The sequence below is a fragment of the Artemia sp. Qi Xiang Cuo genome, chromosome 15, assembly GCF_049724085.1.
Source record: "Artemia sp. Qi Xiang Cuo chromosome 15, ASM4972408v1, whole genome shotgun sequence".
NCBI lineage: Eukaryota > Metazoa > Arthropoda > Branchiopoda > Anostraca > Artemiidae > Artemia > Artemia sp. Qi Xiang Cuo.
In genome coordinates, this window is record NC_142808.1 from 61,242,266 (window position 1) to 61,265,046 (window position 22,781).

General features: G+C 33.4%; 2 protein-coding genes across 3 annotated transcripts in view; one reads left to right on the forward strand and one right to left on the reverse strand.

The window, feature by feature from the left end:
- Positions 1-22,781, forward strand: part of LOC148943950 (uncharacterized) — a 628,351-nt gene that overhangs the window by 123,653 nt on the left and 481,917 nt on the right. The gene's annotated exons all lie outside the window — the stretch shown is intronic.
- Positions 9,590-22,781, reverse strand: part of LOC148943953 (uncharacterized) — a 34,691-nt gene continuing 21,499 nt past the window's right edge. The window contains exons 3-7 of the mRNA XM_089101672.1: positions 21,247-21,426; positions 16,866-17,015; positions 10,732-10,818; positions 10,017-10,485; positions 9,590-9,959 (exon numbers count right to left, since the gene is read on the reverse strand). Coding sequence (XP_088957798.1) covers positions 9,590-9,959; positions 10,017-10,485; positions 10,732-10,818; positions 16,866-17,015; positions 21,247-21,426 — 1,256 coding nt within the window. The remainder of the gene's footprint in view (positions 9,960-10,016; positions 10,486-10,731; positions 10,819-16,865; positions 17,016-21,246; positions 21,427-22,781) is intronic.

Below are 22,781 nucleotides of genomic sequence, written 5' to 3' on the forward strand. Positions count from 1 at the left end.
ATGTTGTGTTTTGGGTAGTAAGGGATTTCCAAATTGAATTCGGCAAATCAGAAACTCTTATTGAATACGAATCAATAATGCCTGCTCGGTGACGAGTTTTGACTTTTTCACCAATCCAAGACTTGAGTGCTGATGCAGATTTTCCAAAATGGAACCACTGCTTTTTTCGGCAAATCTTAGACCGTAGCAAATCTCAGCACAATAAAAACTCAGAGCAATGGTTTGATCAAAAGAGTTATCTTGGTTTAATCAAAAGAGCTTTAATCAAAATCAAAGTTAATCAAAAATCAACTTTTTGATGTAGGAGTAAACGAATCATACACCTGAATACACATTGAATCGTTATCCAGCAGCATACATTCCAATACTGAAATTTTATTCAATAAATAAACGTTTATGTTCCATCGATCAAATCTGACATCTTGGAACTTTTTAGTAGAGATCCCTGGTGAAATCTCATGGTGTGCAAAGCAGAACCGCATCTTGAAGACAAGATCACTTTATTAAACTCTATTTACTTGTGAGACCACATAATCAGCAACCACTTCACTAATAGTAAACCACGAATAAATGCCACTTGAGGACTAAATTGTAAATATAGGCATGACTTGCTTGCCTTTAGCCGCTGTAGCAAGCCATTTAAAAAATCTAAAACGTTATCATCGTCCTTTTGACATTATATTAGTCTAAAACTGAATCGCAAGATCGCCATGCAATACCTCTTTTGCTTTTAAAAGGTGATCGTGGGTAAAGATAATCACTAACTTTCCAACAATTGTCTCGGCTCTTAAAGGATTAAATAAAAAAAATAAGTTTTTTTAACTGAAAGTATGGAACGACGTTAAAACTTAAAACGAACAGAAATTATTCCGTATATGAAGGGGGCTGTCCCCTCCTCAACGCCTCGCTCTTTACGCTAAAGTTTTTTTATTGTTTAAAAAAATAGAGTTGTGAGAAAGTCAAACTTTAGCGTAAAGAGCGAGGCGTTGAGGAGGGGACAGCCCCTTCATATACGGAATAATTTCTGTTCATTTTAAGTTTTAACGTCGTTCCTTACTTTCAGCTAGAAAAAACTTGGTTTTTTATTCAATTTTTGAATGTTTTTGAATTAATGCAGGTTTTGATTTTGGCTCACCGTACATGAATAACTCAAACAAAATTTGCATATTATATTTGGTTAAATGGTTTTCTCGAAACTTGTTTAATTTTATTTACGAACGTTTTTATTAGTAATAAATATACGTAACTTAGAATTAACTTACGTAACGAACTTCTATATTCATAAATTTTTAACACGTATATTAGGGGGTTCGTCCCCTAGTCAATACCCTGCTCTTTAAACTATAGTTCGAATTTTTTTCCAGTTCTTTAAAAATGACCTCTTAATCACAATCAGTTGATCAGTTGAAAACCTTGTTTTTTTTTTATTTAATTCCTGATCTTTTTCTTTAATAATGCTGGGAAATCCGGCGCCCCCTTCATAGCAATGTCCCTTCCCCCATGAAAACTTCCTTCATGGAAAGATCCTTCCATACAGCCCCCGACCCTCTCTTTCCCCACCTACCAGAAAAAATCTCCTCTGAAAAAGTCTGTATACTTCCCAATAACCAATACTATATGTTAACATTGAGTAAAGTTCATAACTTTCAGCCCTCCCCCTGGGGACTTTGGGGGATCAAGTCATCCTAAAAGATATTTTTATCATATTTTCGACCATGCTGAACAAAATGTCTATCTCAAAATTTGGATCGGGTGACTTTGTGAATAAAATGATCATGGGAGGGGGCCTAGTTGCCCTCCATTTTTTTGGTCACTTAAAATGGGCACTAGAACTTTTAATTTCCGTTCGAATGAGCCCTCCCACGATATTCTGGGACCACTGGGTCGATACGATCATCCCTGGGGAAAAAAACAAACAAAAAACAAAAGACAAATAAACACGAATCCGTGATCTTTCTTCTGGTAAAAAATGGACAATTCCACATTTTTGTAGATAGGAGCTTGAAATCTCTACAGTAGGGTTCTCTGATACACTGAATGTGATGGTCTGATTTTCATTAAGGTTCTATAACTTTTAGGGGGTGTATCCTCCTTTTTTCGAAAATCAGCCAAATTTTCTCAGGCGAGTAACTTTTGATGGGTAAGATGAAACTTGATGAAACTTATATATTTGAAATCAGAATTAAAATCCGATTCTTTTGATGTATCTATTTGTATCAACATCCCGTTTTTTAGAGTTTCGGTTACCATTGAGCCGGGTCGCCCAAATATTCTAATGTTCTGACATATGTGATCTTGAATTTTTTTTTTACTTAATTGAAGATATTGCGTCAAAAATAATTAGTGATTTAGTTAACTCTTAAATTCCTAGGATTTGAGAAAGAGCTATCACTCTTGCCTCAATTGTAACTTTATATCAAACACGAACAAGAAATAGAGCTACTTTTGGAATTGGTTGTTAACAGTAGTAAGAGTGGTAAAGGTCCTGACTCTGATAGCGTAATATGCCTTACCATGGGCCAGTGACCTATTACAATGAACCCTACATGGGTTGGCAGACAGGTTTTCTATTATGAGACTCATGTTTTGTGTGTCAGTCGATTAGAAAAAGCTTGGTGGTTAGACCATATAATAACTTGATAGGTTGGTTTTTTAAAAAACTTGCCAAGGTATAATGTACTCAATTAAAAAACCCGATATAATGTCCGTACACTCCATCCCAATTTTCATTATGCTAGTATTGTCTATAACTTAATTTACGTAAGTTAAACTTCCGATGGTTAGTACTGTATAATACACAAGTGATGTATTGGAGAGTATTGTCAATTTAACTCAAAGAGAGTGAGTATTTGACATTTTTGCAAAAGGGATAAGGAATTCGCAAATTGGACTCTATGAACGATATTAATTAATGTTTAGAATAATAGGAATGTGAATGATTTTAATTAGTGATTGGATTGTAGGACGGTGGAGAAAAAAAAAGGATTAAACTGATTAACAGTTAAGGTAAGCCCGAAGGGGTTGTTAACTCAGGCAATTTGCTGCTTGACCTAGTTTTACCTCTCCGATGTGGTCTGTATAATACACAAGTAACGTTTGAAAAGTATTGTCAATTTAAAATAGGATCACTTGCTTGGGGTTCAGTTACATGGGGATTCAGTTACAATGGAACCCACACAAAAACAATGGGGCATACACAAAAAAGCCAAATTAGCCCAGTGGCCTATGATAAATCATGGGTTGCATGGAGGGCTGAGTTGCACGAGGGTTCAGTTAAAGGGGGTACAGTTACATGAGGGTTTTGTTAAAATGGGTTGAGTTGCACTAGGGATCAGTAGCACGAGAGTTCAGTAGCACGGGGGTTCAGTTGTACAGGATTTCGGTTATACAAGGGTTCAGTTACATGGAGGGTATAGTGACATTTTAAAAGATGATTTAAAAGGTGATTTTAGAAGAGAATTTGAAGGTGAAACTCTGTGGTCGTTATAATAAACAAGTTCCATTTGAGCAGTGTTGTGAGGTCTCCTACCACAACCCCAAAGGGTTCCGATCCCCCCACTCCCACCCCCAACGAACCCCCCGGTCCGCAAAGGTTCTCCGGGCTCCCAAAGAGCCCCCGGCGCCCCAAAGGCTCCTGAGCCCCCATTATAATACTTTTTAAGGCTTTATTATATCTTTTTAGAACAAATTATTATTTTAGGGAATTATTTCGGTGAAACAGTTAGAGACATTTTAAAAGATGATTTAAAAGATGATTTTAGAAGAGGAATTGAGGGTGAAACTCTGTGCTCGTTATAAAACACAAGTTCCATTTGAACATTGTTGTGAGGTCCCCTACCTCAACCCCAAAGGGCTCCGATCCCCCACCCCACACCCGAAAGAGGCCCCCGGTCCTCAAAGGTTCTTCGGGCTTCCAAAGGGCCCCCCACGCCCCAAAAGCTCCAGAGCCCCCATTATAATACTTTTTAAGGCTTTATTATATCTTTTCAGAACAAATTATTATTTTAGGGAATTATTTCGGTGAAACAGTTAGAGACATTTTAAAAGATGATTTAAAAGATGATTTTAGAAGAGGATTTGAGGATGAGAATCTGTGGTCGTTATAATACACAAATTCCATTTGAACAGTGTTGTGAGGTCCCCTAACTCAACCCCAAAGGGCTCCGATCCCCCCCACCCCAACCCCGAAGGAACCCCCAACCCCAAAGGGTTCCAATCCCCCTACCCCAACCCTGAAGGAAGCCACCGATCCTCAAAGGTCCCCCAAGCTCCCAAAGGACCACCCAGCCCTCATGGGCCCCCTCAGACCCTCATAGGCCCTCCCCGGGCTCCCGTCTTTCGTAGGTGAATGTTGTCTGAAACTTATGTTTTAGGGTGTATGGGTTGCTATTTTTGACTTTTCGGAGTTGGATTTCTTAGTCTTTCATAGGTATGTGTTGTCTGAAACCTATGATTTAGGATGGATGGTTTGCTATTTTTGACTTTTCTGAGCTGAATTTCTTACCCTTTCATTGGTGTGTATTGTCAGTAAATTATGATTTGGGATGTGTAGTTTGCTAGTTGGACTTTTCAGAGCTAGATTTCTTAGTCTTTCGTTGGTGTGTGTTGTCTGAAATCTATGATTTGGGATGTGTGGATTGCTATTTTTTTACTTTTCTGAGCTGGATTTCTTAGCCTTTCATAGGTGTGTATGATTATTTTCTTGATAAAACATAGCAGTGACTACATCAGATGGTTTTGTAGTGCAGTGAGTTGTTACTAGTAGTAGTGTTTTCGTGTTTTTGCAAGCCATTATTAATATAACTTATATGCATTGATTTATTTTATTTATAAAACTTAGCATTGACTACTTCTGTTTGTTCTGTAGTGCTGTGTGTTTTCACTATTATTATTATTTGGTTTTTTTTTCCAATAAATTAATACTATACATTAAATGCATTCATATATTTTCTTGATAAAAAATAGCTTTGACTATATCAGATGGTTTTTTTTTACTTTTCGGAGTTGGATTTCTTAGTCTTTCATAGGTATGTGTTGTCTGAAACCTATGATTTGGGATGGATAGTTTGCTATTTTTGACTTTTCTGAGGTGGATTTTTTACCCTTTCATAGGTTGGTGTTGTCGGAAAATTATGATTTGGGATGTGTAGTTTGCTGGTTGGACTTTTCAGAGCTAGATTTCTTACTCTTTCATTGGTGTGTTTTGTCTGAAATCTATGAAATGGGATGTGAGGGTTGCTATTTTTTACTTTTCTGAGCTGAATTTCTTAGCCTTTCATAGGTGTGTATGATATTTTCTTGATAAAACATAGCAGTGACTACATCAGATGGTTTTGTAGTGCAGTGAGTTGTTACTAGTAGTAGTATTTTCGTGTTTTTTTCAAGCCATTCATACTATACCTTAAATTCATTCAGATATTTTCTTGATAAAACATAGCTGTGTTTACATCAGATGGTTTTGTAGTGCAGTGAGTTGTTACTAGTAGTAGTATTTTCGTGTTTTTTGCAAGTCATTCATACTATACCTTAAATGCATTCAGATATTTTCTTGATAAAACATAGCCGTGACTACATCAGATGGTTTTGTAGTGCAGTGAGTTGTTACTAGTAGTAGTATTTTCGTGTTTTTTGCAAGCCATTCATACTATACCTTAAATGTTCTCAGATATTTTCTTGATCAAACATAGCCGTGACTACATCAGATGGTTTTGTAGTGCAGTGAGTTGTTACTAGTAGTAGTATTTTCGTGTTTTTTGCAAGTGATTCATACTATACTTTAAATGCATTCAGATATTTTCTTGATCAAACATAGCCGTGACTACATCAGATGGTTTTGTAGTGCAGTGAGTTGTTACTAGTAGTAGTATTTTCGTGTTTTTTGACATAGTCGTGATCACATCATATATATATATATATATGTATATATATATATATATATATATATATATATATATATATATATATATATATATATATATATATGTATATATATATATATATATATATATATATATATATATATATATATATATATATATGCATATATATATATATATATATATATATATATATATATATATATATATATATATATATATATATATATAGCATATATATATATATATATATATATATATATATATATATATATATATATATATATATATATATATATATATATACTATATATACTATATACTATTTTTATAAACGAATTATTTTCTCAAATTATAAGCAATGTGCTTTTAAAAATTTCATTTTTTTTTTTTTGATAAAATCAAATCGCTTTGTGATTAACCTTACAGGTTTCAACGGATCAAGTTACATAGTGTCAGTAGGAAAGCCCAAAAAACGAAAATTTGCAATTCTTACAAATTATGATTCTCTTAAAAAAAGACTTCCAAAAAGGAAACTGAAATTTTGAAGCTCAGTGCATATTGTTGTTGGAAATTGGACTTGCTTAAATAACCCAATATTTTTAAAAGACATTAAATACCGTAAAGAGCAAAAAAATGCAATCGCAAAAATATTTGTATATATTTTAACAAGTGATTTCAACAACTCAAAAATCTTTCTGAATGCAACTTTTTTACATTAGCAGGAATGCCTAGAAAAAAATTGCAATTATTACAAATGATGATTCTCTATTTTGACAAGAGATTACAACAGCTCAAAAACCATAAGAAAGAAAAACAAAAGTTTCAAGCTCAGTTTATAATAATCAAATATCTGTGAACAGGCTGCAGTATGAAAAGACATTAAAATGGGGGGGGGGGAGAAAAAAACTGGTAATTTCAGAAATATCCGTATAAATTTTAACAAGGGATTACAGCAATTCAAAACCTTGAATATCTTTGAAGACAGCAAATTGTCTGTGGTTAGAAGACAAGCGAAAAAGAGAATCCACATGTAGAAACCTACCGCATGCTGGAGCCATGTGGCTGTTAATTTCAGAAATATTTTTATATATTTGAACAACGGATTTCAACAATTCAAACACCTTAAAAAAGAAAACCAAGTTTCAAGCTTAGTAGAATCTTTGTTAGACGCTGTAAACAGACTTGCATAAACAATCAAATGTGTTTGACAAGACCGCAATATGAACCATGCCGGTCCATGTCACGAGGTGGGACCTGGAGGGGAAGCCCAGGCTTCCAGTACAACATATCTGCATGTATCCATGTTGAGCATATACAAAACTTTTTTTTCTTTTGCGCAAATCTGTCAGCAAAATTTTTACGTACTTAAAATTTATTGAATTAAAATATTATAGATGTTAATTCTTTTCTGAATTTAAACTCTAGTCTACCCTACCAACCCGAAGTATTTCCTTCTCAACTGCTGTTAAAGCAACAATTAAAAATAAAGTGGCCTAGCAATTTTATAAATTATAAAATTTTTGGGCAAATTTCTATATCAGGGGCTTCTTGCTATCTTGGAAAGCTGTTGATTTAGGTGAAAAAATATATCAGAAATAGCTTTGGTTATGTATTTTGCTAATCATTGGGTTCAGATCTTATTTCTTTTGAAAGAAAGCAATATTATGGTATCCCTCCCCGCCCCCCCCCCTCGGGACGCTCCTGCTTCCTACCACTGTTTTACTTTTGAATCTTAAAAGGAGCACTAGAATTTCTGATTTCTAATAAAATTTAATCTTATCTCTTTTGAAAGAAAACAATATTATGGTACATTTGAGGACTTTGATCTTACTTCTTAGGCTGTTTTTTTTCTCTTTTGCAAACCTCTTTTTTTATTCTACTATGAAATTATTAATCTAATTAATAGGTTTTTAATTACTAACTCATTTTGGTAACAATCAACTATCCCTAATTGAATAAAAATATAAACTGGGTTCTTTTTGTGTTCACTAGTAATTGCTAGATGACAGCAAAATTACATTGTTAATGCATTTTGACCACCTGGTATATTGAATGACTTTAGATTCAATGAGATCCATTTCTGATTCTAAATTTCAAGACAAATTCTAGTAAAATATTTTTTTTAGTCAGACAGTTTTTTCTAAGAAGCAATAGCTTAGTTTTTGCTATTTTGAGGGATCAGAAGCTTTGTGAAGATGTATCGTTAAGGTTCCAACATTGTGGTAGTTAGTAATGTTACATTTGAGTAGGGTCTTTCATACCAGGCAAATCAGGTGTTGAGCAATAGTCTGGATAAAGTACTTCTCCCTATCCAAATCAATTTAGACCTCAGATTGGCAGAAGAAATAATACTGACCTCAATTAACACCCAGCTTTTTTCAGAAAGAAGAGAAACATGTGGGTCCATCCCATCTTCCATCCATAAGAGAGGCGAGAAACCAGATTAGACTGGGTAACAGTGCTACAGACCCAGAGATCAAATGATATTGCTTTCTGGAATTTCTTGAGTGAAAGATTACGTACATTGTTTATTAAACGAGAATAAGCATGTGCAAATAGAATAACATGGTGTTAGATTAGGGCTAGTCAAATATCAATTTATTGCTCAAGTATAAACACTTAACAACGAAATTATTCAGTGCAATTATATTTAGTTCTTTCACCCTGTTGTGTATCCAGTAGAAATCAAAATAACAATATAATACCCAGACCTGTTTTTCCGAGCCTTTTGGATAGTTTTGCACTATGTTAACTATAAAGCGCCGTAAAAGATGTCAGTATAATATTTTAAATATGTAAAGTACCAATTCTAAGAGGGTCCGTAAAAGTACGGCAAAATACCCAATTTTACCAATGACAACACTCGAACAAACCAATATTTATGTTTTCTTTACTTCTGTAGTGGTTTCCCTAAGGCTATAATAATCACTCATAAGGACCTCGCCGCATTGGAACAATCCTAATTACCAGACATACTCTTATCTCTTGATTAGAAATCCTAGTGACAATCATAATTTTAAGGATTTACTTCTCTGAGGACAGACCATAAACTACATACGTATTTTTTTTACAATATTTGAATCCCAATGATAAGTAAAAAGATTTTAAAAAAGGAGAGAAAAAATTATAAGAAGAATAAAATGGATTTTACTGGGGTGTTTAATCAAACATGGATACATATAGTGACTAATTTGGGAGAAGGGGGGGGGTGGTATTCATAACCAAAGAAAGGAACAAGTTAAAACAAAACACAAAATAAACTCACAGAAGAAATGAACAAAAATATTCCACAAATCAATTAATGAACTGACAAAAATATATAAATGAGTAGCAACAAAACAGAGGGACAGTTTACAATAGGGCTGAGCAAGACCACAGGGGGTTGTTATTGTAGATTATAAATGGGTTGTTATATGATTGTTAAGATTAAATTTAGAAGAATATTCTCTTTTGCATATGTCACACTTAAACGGTTTCTCATCAGTATGTACTCTTTGTTGGTGAATCAAATTGCCTGACTGAAAAAAAGTTTTCTTATATATATCACACTTAAATGGTTTATCACCAGTATGTAGTCTTCGGTGCTTAATCAAATGACTTGGCTCAGAAAAATTTTTCCTACATATATCACACTTAAACGGTTTTTCACCAGTGTGTACTCTTTGGTGGTAAATCAAATAGATTTACTGAGAAAAAGTTTCCTCAAAGACCTAACACTTAAACGGTTTCTCACCAGTATGTACTCTTTGGTGGTTAATCAAACTGTTTGACTCAGAAAAAGTTTTCTCACATATATCACACTTAAATGGTTTCTCCCCAGTGTGTACTCTTTGGTGCTTAATCAAATTGCCTGACTGAGAAAAAGTTTTCTCACAGACCTCACATTTAAATGGTTTATCCCCAGTGTGTACTCTTATGTGATTAATCAAACTACTTGACTGAGAAAAAGCTTTCTCACATATATCACACTTAAACGGTTTCTCACCAGTATGTAGTCTTTGGTGCTTAATCAAAATGCTTGACCCAAAAAAATTTTTATCACATATATCACACTTATACGGTTTCTCACCAGTATGTAATCTTTGGTGCATATTCAAACTGATTGACTCACAAAAAGTTTTATCACATCTATCACACTTAAATGGTTTCTCGCCAGTATGTACTCTTCGGTGCGTAATCAAACTGCTTGACAGAGTAAAAGTTTTATCACATATATCACACTTAAAAGGTTTCTCACCAGTATGTACTCTTTGGTGCTTAATCAAATATCTTGACCGAGAAAAAGTTTTCTCACATATATCACACTTATATGGTTTCTCAGCAGTATGTACTCTTTGGTGGTGAATCAAACTGACTGAAACAGAAAATGTTTTATAACATATATCACACTTAAATGGTTTCTCACCAGTATGTACTCTTTGGTGCTGAATCAAAATGCCTGACTCAGTAAAGGTTTTATTACATATATCACACTTATATGGTTTCTCATCAGAGTGTAATCTTCGGCGCCGAATCAAATTGCCTGACACAGAAAAAGTTTTCTCACATATATCACACTTATAAGGTTTCTCACAAGTGTGTAGTCTTCGATGCCGAATCAAGCAGCCTGCCCCAGAATAAGCTGTATCACATATATCGCATTTATAAGGTTTATCCCCATTGTGTAATCTTCGATGCTGGATTAAAAGGACTGACTGCGAAAAAGTTTTTTCACATACCTCATACTCAAACTGTTTACCCCCACTTTGCACTGTTTGATGCCTGTTCCAATTTCTCACATGAGAAGGATTCTGTGTAACATCTAGTGATGAACTTCCCGATCGTTCTAGCTCAGACACGCTTGGTGAAAAACGACCATATATAACCAAATCTTGACTAAATGTTAAGAGTTTTGGTTGATCCACACCATCAGAACTGCACACAGTAGAATGAATTATCTCTATAATAAAAAATAATTTTATTAAAATTAAATAATGTGTAAACGATTCAATAATTAGAAATCAATGCAAGGTGAACATTCTATAGCTGTAACCTGTCTTGGATCAACACTACCTGCCACTTTAAATTGCAACAAAAATGAGAGAATAAAACTTTAAATCAGTTTCACGTCATGGAAGAATCAGAATTAATATAACATTTAAATCTTTATCAGCTTTAAAACTTGAAAGTCATACGGGATTTAAAAAGAATTTCATATGTTTTATCAAATAGTTTACTTTTGAACCCCTAGTTGAACTTATATTAAACTTGTATCATTATTTCACTTGGAAAACTAATTCAACGGCAACGTTCCATAAATTAGGAAGGCCATTGTATCAATAAACTCGTAGACAGCAGAAAATAATTAAGAAGTTCTAAAATGGGGGTCTACAGGGAAAAATGCCCCCCTTTCCCCATTTAACCGTGATTTCTGAAGAAAACTTCGTTTTAAACTAAATTGATGTTATAGAGCACATTATAGAGCACAAGATGAAATTTGTCTTAAATAGCAGTAGAAAGGCTATTGCAGAAATCGAGCTGAAATTTGTAAGCGTATGTGTAAAAGAAATAGGTTATACTGATAATTTGAACATACTCTATAAAAATTTGATAAATCGTAATTAATCTTTAGATTGTTTTTTTTTTAATGGTGATATAAGATTCTTATAATTTACGGTAAAAAAAGTAATACAATAAGTATAAGAAGCAATTAAAGAAAAGGAATTTCTGTATCAAAAAGGTCGATCAAGTGGACAACTTTAATTACCTGGGTAGTTTTATTATTGAAGATGGTGGGTAAATTGATGATGTTAAAAGTAGAATAACCAAGGCTCAGGGTGCTTTTTCAAAGTTGAAAAAAGTTTAGAACAATAGGAAGAAATGTCTTCAAACTAAAATTAGAATATTGGAAGCTCTAATGATGACAGTGGTCAAATATGGTTCTGAAGTATTGGCGCTCCGAAAAACGGAGGAAGATTTGTTAGATGTTTTCAAGAGAATTTGCCTATTGATTGTTTTGGGTACCTGACTGACTGATTTTATTTCAAACGATAGGCTGTAAGAAGAGTACAGTTCAATCCCGCTTTCTAGGACTATAATTGAGATAAAGGTTAAGATGGTTAAGGCACGATCTGTGGCTGAAAGATGACAGATTGCAAAAGATTGTTCTTTTCGGTCAACAGTCTAGGGTTAAACAGAAAGCGAGTCGTCTGCGGTTAGGGTGGGAGGACCTCATAAGGGAAGATTTAAGGGAAATGGGAACGTCCTGGGAGGGCTCGAACAGGGGGGCTTAGAATAAATTAGGATGGAAGAGGAGCTCATGTAGATGTGTTGGCCTCACGCGTTTTGGTGCTTCGGTGAGTCATCAGTAGTACTAATGGTAGTGTTTAACTCTGGAAAAGAATAATCAGCAACTTTATTGAATCTGATCTTTGCAAAATTCTGAGTAAGGACGAGAGAAGGTTTAAAGAAGAAAGCATAATAGTTGACACAATTTTCAGTTGCTACATTGCACTTTATTTTGACGCTACCATAGATAAGTTTATAAATAAAGACAGAGAAATAGACTAAGCATTGGATTTCAAATGCGCCATTGGGGCTGGGGTTCATGATCCCCTTAAAAGATATAATTCTGTGACTAGTCCCCGAAGCCGCGCGACGCCGACATGACGGCGGCGAATGTGTGATTTAGTATCGGCGGCAGCGCACCGCTTGGCGCTCCAAAAATTGCTGGCGGCCCACCGCCGATTTTTGACCGGCGGCGCGCCAAGGCGCGCCGATTTTTCTGATTAAAAATAATAATAAAATTCCACTTCACCAAGCACGTTCAACCTCAACTCGAATTTAGTAAGGATTTTTAAATGGTTAGCTAAAAATATACAAGAACAATGTGACAAAACAGGAATTTGTTGGGACGTGCGGAAAGTGTTTACGTTCACCGTCGATCAGACCAAGTAGAATTCTCATTTTCAGCCACTAGACACATAGGGAAACTTATGTTGTGTTTATGTTTAACGTCGCATTGTTCCTTTAAAATCCTGTGTATAGTCATTTTCTTCTTTTTAACGATTTCGGCTAATGTGTGCATAACTTTCGAAGTTTGAAGTTCAAACATCTCCTGTTCATCAAATACATACGAAAAGGAAGTGAAAAAAAAATGAGAATATCGAAAAAACACAGTATACAACTCAGATACCATGGCTTAACAACACCAACTATTTTAAATCAGCGGTTAACTCACTTCAGTTACAATTGATGTAACAAAAGTGAGTTTATTTACTCTGCCTGGAGCCACAGAGCACCCAAAACGAACAGAAATTACAATAAATAACAGAGTCAAACACAAAACGAGCAGGAATAAATGTAGGTTGGGTTCAAAACCCCTATGCCTTCCCAAGGCCAGAACATAATTTGCACTTTACTGAAAAAATATAAATATTTTTACTTTCATAACTTTAATAAATCAAATAATATTAACGTTTTGATAACTAAATATCAGTATATATATATATATATATATATATATATATATATATATATATATATATATATATATATATATATTAAACTGACAATACATAACCATTTGTATTTTTTTCAGTAAAGTGCAAATTTTATTCTGGCCGTGGGAAGGCATAGGGGTTTTGAGCCCAACTTATGTTAATTTGTGCTCGTTTTAAGTTTGACTCAGTTATTTATTGTAATTTCTGTTAATTTTGGGTCTCATTTATTTATCAATACTGACTTGTGGTAGTTTCACACTTCGTAGATTATTTTATTTTATTGTGGCTCATTTTTGTTTAATTGAGTTCTTTAATTTTATTTGAAAAACTTATTGTTTGGAAATTTTTTTAATTAATTTATGTTCGTTTTATATTGACATAGTCTTTTCAGGGAAATAGAAAATAATACTTTAAATCTTTTCGTTTTATTAAGAATTTATAATTTGGTCTGCTATTTGTATGATGGAAAAAAAAATTTCAGCAATTTTTAACAACATTGACCCTTTTAAAAATCTGGTTACAAATAGTAGTGTTTAATTTAGTTTCTTACCTCATTTAGTTGACCTGAAATGGAAAACTTGATACCATTCGCAGAAAAATCTGTTTACTTTCTTTGATAGCTTGGATACACTTACGCTATTTTGATTTGATTAAATTTTAAGAGAAGAAGTAGTAGCCCCAAAAGTTTGAATATAATATCCTCAGTCGTTATTTGGATACTGCTGAGATGCTTTATTGGGAATTATCATTGATAGAGTGCATTTCTATTTAATCTTAAGGCAACATTAACTTTTTAAGCATAAATGCAAATGGGACGGTGGGTGTGGGAGGGGGATTAGTTTCCGTCCAATCACTTTTGACTATTAAAAAGGAAATCAGCCCTTTCTATTTTCAATCGAATGAGCCCTTTTCAAAGTTCTTACGACAACTCCTTCGATACGAAGTGTCCTGGTTTAAACAACAACAAAAAAATTATACATTGTATCCACATCAATCTTTACTATAAAAATGTCAAGCCTTCCAATGACTTTCGATTGTTAAAAAGGGCAACAAGCCTTTCAATTTCCAATCAAATGATCCCTTTTTGGGTTTCTACGACAACGCTTTCTATAAACACCTTATATGCCCCTAGGGCACACATTACAACCCTTACCCTAAGGGCTGTGAGGGTTGTTGTCATCTTCTAAGACCTAATTTCCAGAACTTTCAACTACGTCAAACAAAATGGCTATCTCAAAATTTTGATTGGATGTGTTTCGGGAAATGGTGGGCGTGGAAGGGGTGTTAGTTGCCTTCCAATCCCTTTTGACTATTATAAAGGGCACAAGCCACTCCAATTTCTAATTGAATGAGCCCTTTTTGAAGTTTCTACGACAACTTCTTCGATACGAAGTACCCTGGTCTAAAGGGGAAAAATACTAAATAATACATTGTGCCAACATCGTGCTTATATACCCCCAGGGCATAACTTAAAACGCTTGGCTTAAGGGTTGTGGGGGAGTAACCTCCTCAAAAACATATTTTCTCTTTGGAAATCAGTTACTCTGAACAAAATGGCTATCTTAGAATTTTGATTGGATGTGTTTGGGGAAATGGTGGTCGTGGAAGGGGTGTTAGCTGCCTTCCAATCACTTTCGACCATTAAAAAGGGCACTAGCTATTCCAATTTCCAATCGAATGAGCCCTTTTCGAAGTTTCTACGACAACTCCTTCGATACGAATTGCCCTGGTATGGAAAAAAAAAATAATAATAAATAATGCATTGTGCCAACATTGTTCTTTACTTAGGCAGCGCGATTGCGCTGCCTATGATAACATCCTGAATTGCCTAATGCTCTTTTACCTACCTCTTTTATCCAAAAAATCAGAAAGAAAAATGAACAGAATTTTAAAGTGGAAGGTAGAATTTTTATTTCAAGAAAAATTTCTTCTTCTCATTCCTACGAACCGATATACACGGCGAGCCCAAGATGACAGTATTTATCTTTAAGAAACAGATTAGCCGGAATGACGGTTGAAGCCAGGAGGTCGATATCGATAAGCAAAAGAGAGAAAAAAACGGCGGCGCTTGCGTGACGCCGCCGCCGATAGAATAAGCGGCGGCGGCCGCGCGCTGATGCAAGCTCGGCGGCGCGCCGAGCTTGATCTGTAGATTCATCGTGTCGGAAATACAAAATTACTCAGAATTTTCGACAAAGAATTATTTAAACTTGCTTGAAAATTAGATATATTACCTTTATTTCATGTTTTCAATACGTTTTTCACTATAAAAATTCAAAGTAAATTTCACAAATGTTTTTGGATGAATGACTAAAACAGACACCCAACTATCAAATGATATCAGGACTGTCGATATTAACAAAAAAACTTGCAGAGGGAAAAAACTTTAACAACCTACGAGCTTCGACCTACACAACGAATACAGAAATGTATTCTCCTGTTTTCAATAAGGAGGAGAGGTATGCAATGATGCAAATTTTAATTAGATACTTTGCATTTGAATCTGACGTTATTTTTGATCGGTTTTGGGATCTTTTATTTTTGAATTCTAAAAAAAAGATGTTTAAACGATGTTCTGCTAAATGAAAATAAAAACTATTGCTCAGAATCTGTTTCCATTCTGGCTTAAATATAAGATAAATGTCCACTTTGGTACCTAAATCCACACTCTGTGTTGGTTTAACTTTTTAGTTACTTAAAAAGGAAGTTTAACTATTTTTTTCTTTATTAGATATTCCTTATGGTCCTTTGCTATCCCTTTGTCAAACAAATATAATAAAATTCGTCCTTTCTTATACCTCTGCAAGTTTTGGCAGGGTTATTCTTCTCGCGGAATATATGGACTAGAAAGTCATTAACTCAGGTTATTAATATCAAGTTATTCTATATTTAGTATGGTTACTATATTTCAGTTAGTCTAATTCTTCAGAAAAACAATTTTTTAATTTGGAAAATTTTTATGTCGACTTTCAAAATTTAATTCTACGTCATCAGTTATACAACAATATAGTATGAAAGATCAAATTGTGATAACGTATAAGAAGCAGAAAAAATTAATTTGCTAGGGCCATCAATTTCCCATAGACTGAATTTGGAATTTTTTTAAATTATTGAAATTAGAATATTTATTTTCTTTAGCTGGTTGATATTATTTCCAATAATTCAATTTTTTTAGATTTCATGCTTGTTTATGTTAAAATTTAAAATATTATAAATGAAATGTAATTAAGTATTATTGGTATAATTTAGGTTTGTGTATATTGGCCTGTATTTATATATATATATATATTTTTTATATATATTTAAGTGGTCAGTTTGTTCATTTTTATTTTTATTTATACTTTCCAATTTTGGAGGTTAATAAATGCTTGAATTTGAATTATGCTGTTAATACTGCTTGACATATTGTTGATGTTATGCTTGTAAAATTTACAAAAACTTATCATGTTTGACAAAATATTTGCTTTTCAAAATAAGTTCACAAAACTAATAGTTTCAAATATACCTTCGTCATTGTTGTCCAGACTTTGGGAGTCCGATTCAGATGTTAAACTGGTTGTTCTGGATGCAGCAGCCACAGGTAGCTGTTGATGCTCAGATAATAGGATAGAAGTAGAAGTTTCTCTGATCGTTTCAGCTTCAACTGATGAAAGGTCTCCATCTTAAAAAACAAAAAAAAAAAATAAACAAAGACAAATAAAATAACAAAATTAGGATTAAATACTCTAAATAATTTAACAATAAATAACTAAATCCACTAAAGATAAAAAAAAACAGGATCTAAGCGTGAAAAATCAAACTAAACACCACACCTGAACAAATTTAAGCATTATAATTTGATGCGACCGGGATAATAGTATGATAATTAAAAAAAGGTAATATGGCTAATAGAAAACCAATTTCACAATTTGGCAATTTTTTCATAAATTTTCACATCCAAATGAGATCTAATTAATTTCTTGAAATAGAAACAACTAGAGATAACCTATTTATGAATACTGAGAACTGCCCTGTGGGGACTGGCAACGAATAATTGCAAATTACAGTGCTTCTACCTTTGGCCTTTGGCTTATTGGCTACCTTTTGCTTATTTGAAAAGGCAGCAAAACCATATATTTTCACAAGAATCTTTTGAGTTTACCATTTAGTCAATGATAGTCTATAGTTTCTGAAGTGCTTTTGAAGAAATTTACAGAGGTGTTCTAGAACTACTCAGAAATCCTAAATTCACAGTGGCGAAGCTACCGTTGTACTAAGATCTCAAGCATTTACATCATAAAAACAGGTGTGAGGTTACGACGTTCTTTTTCTATATAAACAAGCTTCTTTGCTACTTGTCTCGGTGTGATCGTTTTTCTGCTTCAATAGCACGATTCACTCGTATACCAGAGTTGGGTAAAATAAATTCTTACAACAACTGATTTTAGGGGGAAAGGATGATTATATGGTGATCACTTATTGCATGCTTGCAACACTTATTGGATATTTTATAATCGAAATAAAAGCAGTATTGCCTTTCAATTAGACTATCTAAACTATATTGTGGCAATAGATTTTCCTGAGTTATCTCATTCTATTTTTCAAGGTAAAAGAATGTTAGAAATGTTTTTGTTGATGTGTTGTTTCCTATTCTAGGCATTTAAACTTCATAATCTTGTATTTTCCATGAAATTAAACAAATTTTGTGATTTCCCTAGAATTTTTTTTTTAATTGTAAGTTTGCAAAGAAAGTTAAAGAACCTCATATTGGGATGAAAGTAGATGTATGATTAATGAAAAGGGTGTAAAAAATCGAAGTTTGTCACTTAAAAGGATGAGATTCTCCAGAAAATTTTGGGTATTTCAGATTCTCCAGTAATTTTTCTAATTTTATTTAGTCATGGTTGCTTAAAGTTGCATTATGGGATCGACCAAGCTCAACTGTTACTTGACTAGCATTGAGTTGAACAAATAATAAAACAAACAGAGTTGAACAAATAATAAATCCTGATAAATGATTATATAACGTTCATTATGCCCTGGGATGAAAGTAAATTGATACTATGAGCTCCAGATTTGTGACTCAGAGAATGTGTAACTGCAGTTTCGGAGATCGATTCTCTATCAGTGCCCTGCCTGCAACTTGTATCTTCTTTGCTTTTAAAATTTTGAGGGATCAATATGGCATTCAGTACATCAATACTTCAGTGCATTGTGTGGGATAATTGAATATGAGTGCTTTAGTTGGGTTGGGCGATGCGTGAATTGAGGACTTTCCCTTCTCAAACTAATATTAAAACTCTATTATTTTCAAATGTACCTTCGTCACTGCCATACATAGCCTCACTCTTTACGCTAAAGTTTGACTCTTTCTCACAACTCAATTTCTTATAACAGTTAAAAACATTAGCGTAAATAGCGAGGTGTTGGGGAGGGGAAAGCCCCTTATATATTCGGAATAATTTCTGTTCGTTTTAATTTTGGATGTCGCTCCTTACATTCAGTTAAAAAAAAAACTTGTTTTTTTTTTATTTAATCTTCGAACGTTTTTGAATTAATGCAGGTTTTTATTTTGGCTATCCGTACACTAATAATTAAAAAAAACTTTGTACATTCATTTTACTTTTTTTTGGTTGAATGGCTTTCTCAAAAGTTGTTTGATTTTATTTGCGAACGTTTTTATTAATATTAAATATGCGAAACTAAAGAATTATCTTATGCAACAAACACCTCTTTTCGCATATTTTTAATGGGTACATTAGAGGGTTCACCCCCTAGTCAATACCTCGCTCTTTACGCTAAAGTTCGAATTTTGTTCCAATTCTTCAAAAATGACCCGTTGATCACAAAGGCAGTTAATTAGAATAAATAGCTCTTAAGAAAATACTAAAAAATCTTTGGCTTAAAGAGTGATGTATTGATTAGGGGGCGGACCCGATAATATACGTAATAATTTCTTTTCATTTTAATTTTTGATGTTGCTCCTGATTTTAAGTTGAAAAACTTTTTTTTCATTTAATTTCTGATCGTTTTTTTAAATACTGATGGGAAATCCAGCACCTCCGGTATAACACTGTCCCTTCCCCCATGGAAAGATGCTCCCACATAACCCCGACCCCCCCCCCACAACCAGAAAAAAAAACCCTTGAAGACGTCTGTATACTTCCAAATAACCAATAGGCCTACTATATGTAAACAATGGGTAAGGTTCAAAACTTTCAGCCCGTCCCCGGAGGACTTTGGGGGGGTCAGTTATCCTAAAAGACATAGTTATACTTTTGACCATTCTGAATAAAATGGCTATCTTAAAATTATTGATTAGGTGTAATTGGGGGAAAATAAAGCGTAGAAGGGGACCTAGTTGCCTTAAATATTTTGGTTACTTAAAAAGGGCGGCATAAACTATATTTTAAGTTAGAATGAGCCCTCCAAAAATATTCTAAGACAACGGGGTCGATAAGATCACCCCTGGAAAAAAAAAAATAAACACGCATATGTGACCTTTCTTCTAGCAAAAAATACAAAATTCCTTATTGTTGCAGATAGGAGCTCGAAACCCTTTTTCAAAAATCAGGCAAATTTTCTCAGGTGCGTAACTTTTGAAGGGTAGGGCTAAATTTGCTGAAACTTATATATTTAAAATCAGCATTAAAATCAGCAAATTTTTATTTTTAACAAAATTTGATACTTGTTAATTATGCAGAACACACTCTAAGAATTTGATAGTTAAGATCTCAGAGAAAAAATAGTTCAGGTGTCTGTATTTGGAGAATATTATCTTAGGCTCAGTGGAAAATCTACATGGGATGTATGCTTCAGAAGTAACCTGACCTCCCCACTTTCTTCGCTTGGTACTAATACCTGAAGAGTGCCACCCAATGTGGTCTGCACCACCTGATTATCCCACTGCCATTAATGCGTCGAAAGAGAAGTAGCTTAGAAGTATGTAGAAAAAGTTCCATGTCCCCTCATTTTATGTAATATAATATATTCAAAATCTTTTTTTTTCCACCACAAATATTATGATAAGAAAAATCTCAAAGCTCATGTGCATGTCATTACTTGAAGTAGTTTTATATTCTTGTACCTTTTTTTACTAATAATGCTGTTTTGGACATAACAGAACAATAATTTTCACTTCTTCCTCAGGAAAATTCTCTTCCTCTCTGACTAACTCCTATAAATACAGGACTTTCTTTTGTAACTGAATATCTATAATGAATATCTAACCATTTAAACTTTTGTTTACTTGACTTTTTTGTAAATTGGCTTTTGCTAGAGTTGTTTATGGAAGTTTCTACTTACGACAGCACAGTCCCTTTAAGGGTTTGCTAACACGATAATACATTTGTGCAACAATAATACAATAACACAATAATGATTTGCGTAATAATTCCCTCTTTCCTTTTAAAAACAGAGGTCCATTTTAGGGGAATATTTGACACTGGCCGAATTGTTTTGTGTTTAACACTTAAATTGTTTTGATGAGTTTTCCAAAATTCAGAAGGCAAACTGAATCTTACTATAAACGTTTATTAATAGTAATAATAATAATAATATATTTTCAGCTGGATTTACAACAACGGAGATAAACAAGCGGTGTGAGAAAAGAAACACAATCATCTGAAAGTACAAAGTATTGACAAAACAATACTTAATATTTACTACTACAACTCTGGGAACAACATTAGCAAATTTTTTATTAATAAATGTGTAAATTCCATAATTTACAAAAAAGTGTTTTCCAAAATGTAGTGAGTATTCTTAAGTTATTTTTTTTTTCACCACCTTTTTTCTATTACAGTTTAAATATTAATGCGTTGAAGTAACTAAACATAATAGTTTTTTCTAGTTTTTCCAAGTAAAACACAACCCAAAAAAATAGATTATAAAAAAAAAATAAGCTGAAGATGTATATTCACTGTCACAACAGGTGGAGCCCAGTTCCTGGGTGTCAGGTTCAAGTTTATATGGTCCTGAAAAGCAGCAAAAACTACCCACAAGAGCATCTTCCCTTTTAGGAGACAAAAGATGGGCTGGAAAGTCGAAAAGCTCTTTATGGTCACTTGGTAAAGCCTCTTCAACTTCTGAAAGAAAGATTAAATAAAAGAGACATTAAACATTTACAACAGAAAATCCTACAAAACAAGACTTACAGAGTACTCATTTTCAAGGTATTATCACCTGATAGTGAATAATAGTCATTTAAGGAAGATATATCAGAATATCTTTGTAAAAACGCCACATAAAATTTCAGGATTTAGAGTTGAAAAAAAAAGGAATCCTAAAATTATTCCATAGGTTATGCGGTTAAGAGGCTAATCAGTTGGCTAATTATCTAGGGAAAAAAAACCGTAGTGGCAATGTTCCTTTTTCCTCTTAGTAGCCTACTAATACCAGTTTCTTTTAGTGTCAGGCAATTAAATCGTTCAATTACTTCCATTTTTTTTCATCTTTAATTCATTTTCTTAGAGATTCGATTTGTTTGTGTGTCCATTTAATTTTGGAAAACATATATATTTACAGGAAAGAAAATAGATATCCCCCGTCCTCTTTGACCGAAACACTCAAATATTATAGCTGATAACCAAATCATTCTTTCTTCTAATGCTAATGGAAGAACTGAAAGACCCTCACCCATTATAAGAATCATTTTTCATATTCTGACCCCCCCCCCCTAAAAAGTATCTTCTAGTATAAAACACTCTAAATTATCAGAAAATATAGCCCAGAGACAAACTCACAAATTTAAGACACAACAAAATAAGAGTCGGACTATTTCAGTTCAAACTATCATCAGATTCAATAGAGCTTAAGTTTAAATCTAAGTACAAGTATTAATTAAAATGAAGAACCAATCCATGTTGTGAAAATATTATTTACGATAAACCTGAGGACAATATTTCCTTTAAAATAAAACCCATAATATCTTTGGCAGGCGATCTATTAGATAATCACACCTAGCTATACTGAACAAATACCACATATGAAAAAAAAAACAAAAAAAAACAGTACTTCTAAAAAAGTCAATATGTACAGATTGGGAAAGGAGAAGCTGTGTAAATTCTATTGGAAAAATCACCAGAAAAATCTAAAAAAAAATTTTTGCAGCCTTCCCACTTAAGATCTATTTACAGAAATATAAAAAACTAGCAAATCCAGGACTTGTCTCAAGATTGTGAAAATTGACAAAATTTTGAAAAGTTAGAAAAACCTTATTGAATTATGCACTTTTTGCCAGGGAAATATTACAAATAACAAATGACAAGACAAAGACAACAAGACACTAATAAATGCCATAAGATAACAACCAATAGCTTGTGGGTTAGCTACCAAGAGGGATGCTTAGTGGTAACTGAAAAAGAAGAAGATTCCTTGATGTCACCTATTCTGTCACCAGCATAGTACATTTTCCTAATCCTTTTTCTTCATTTATTTACAA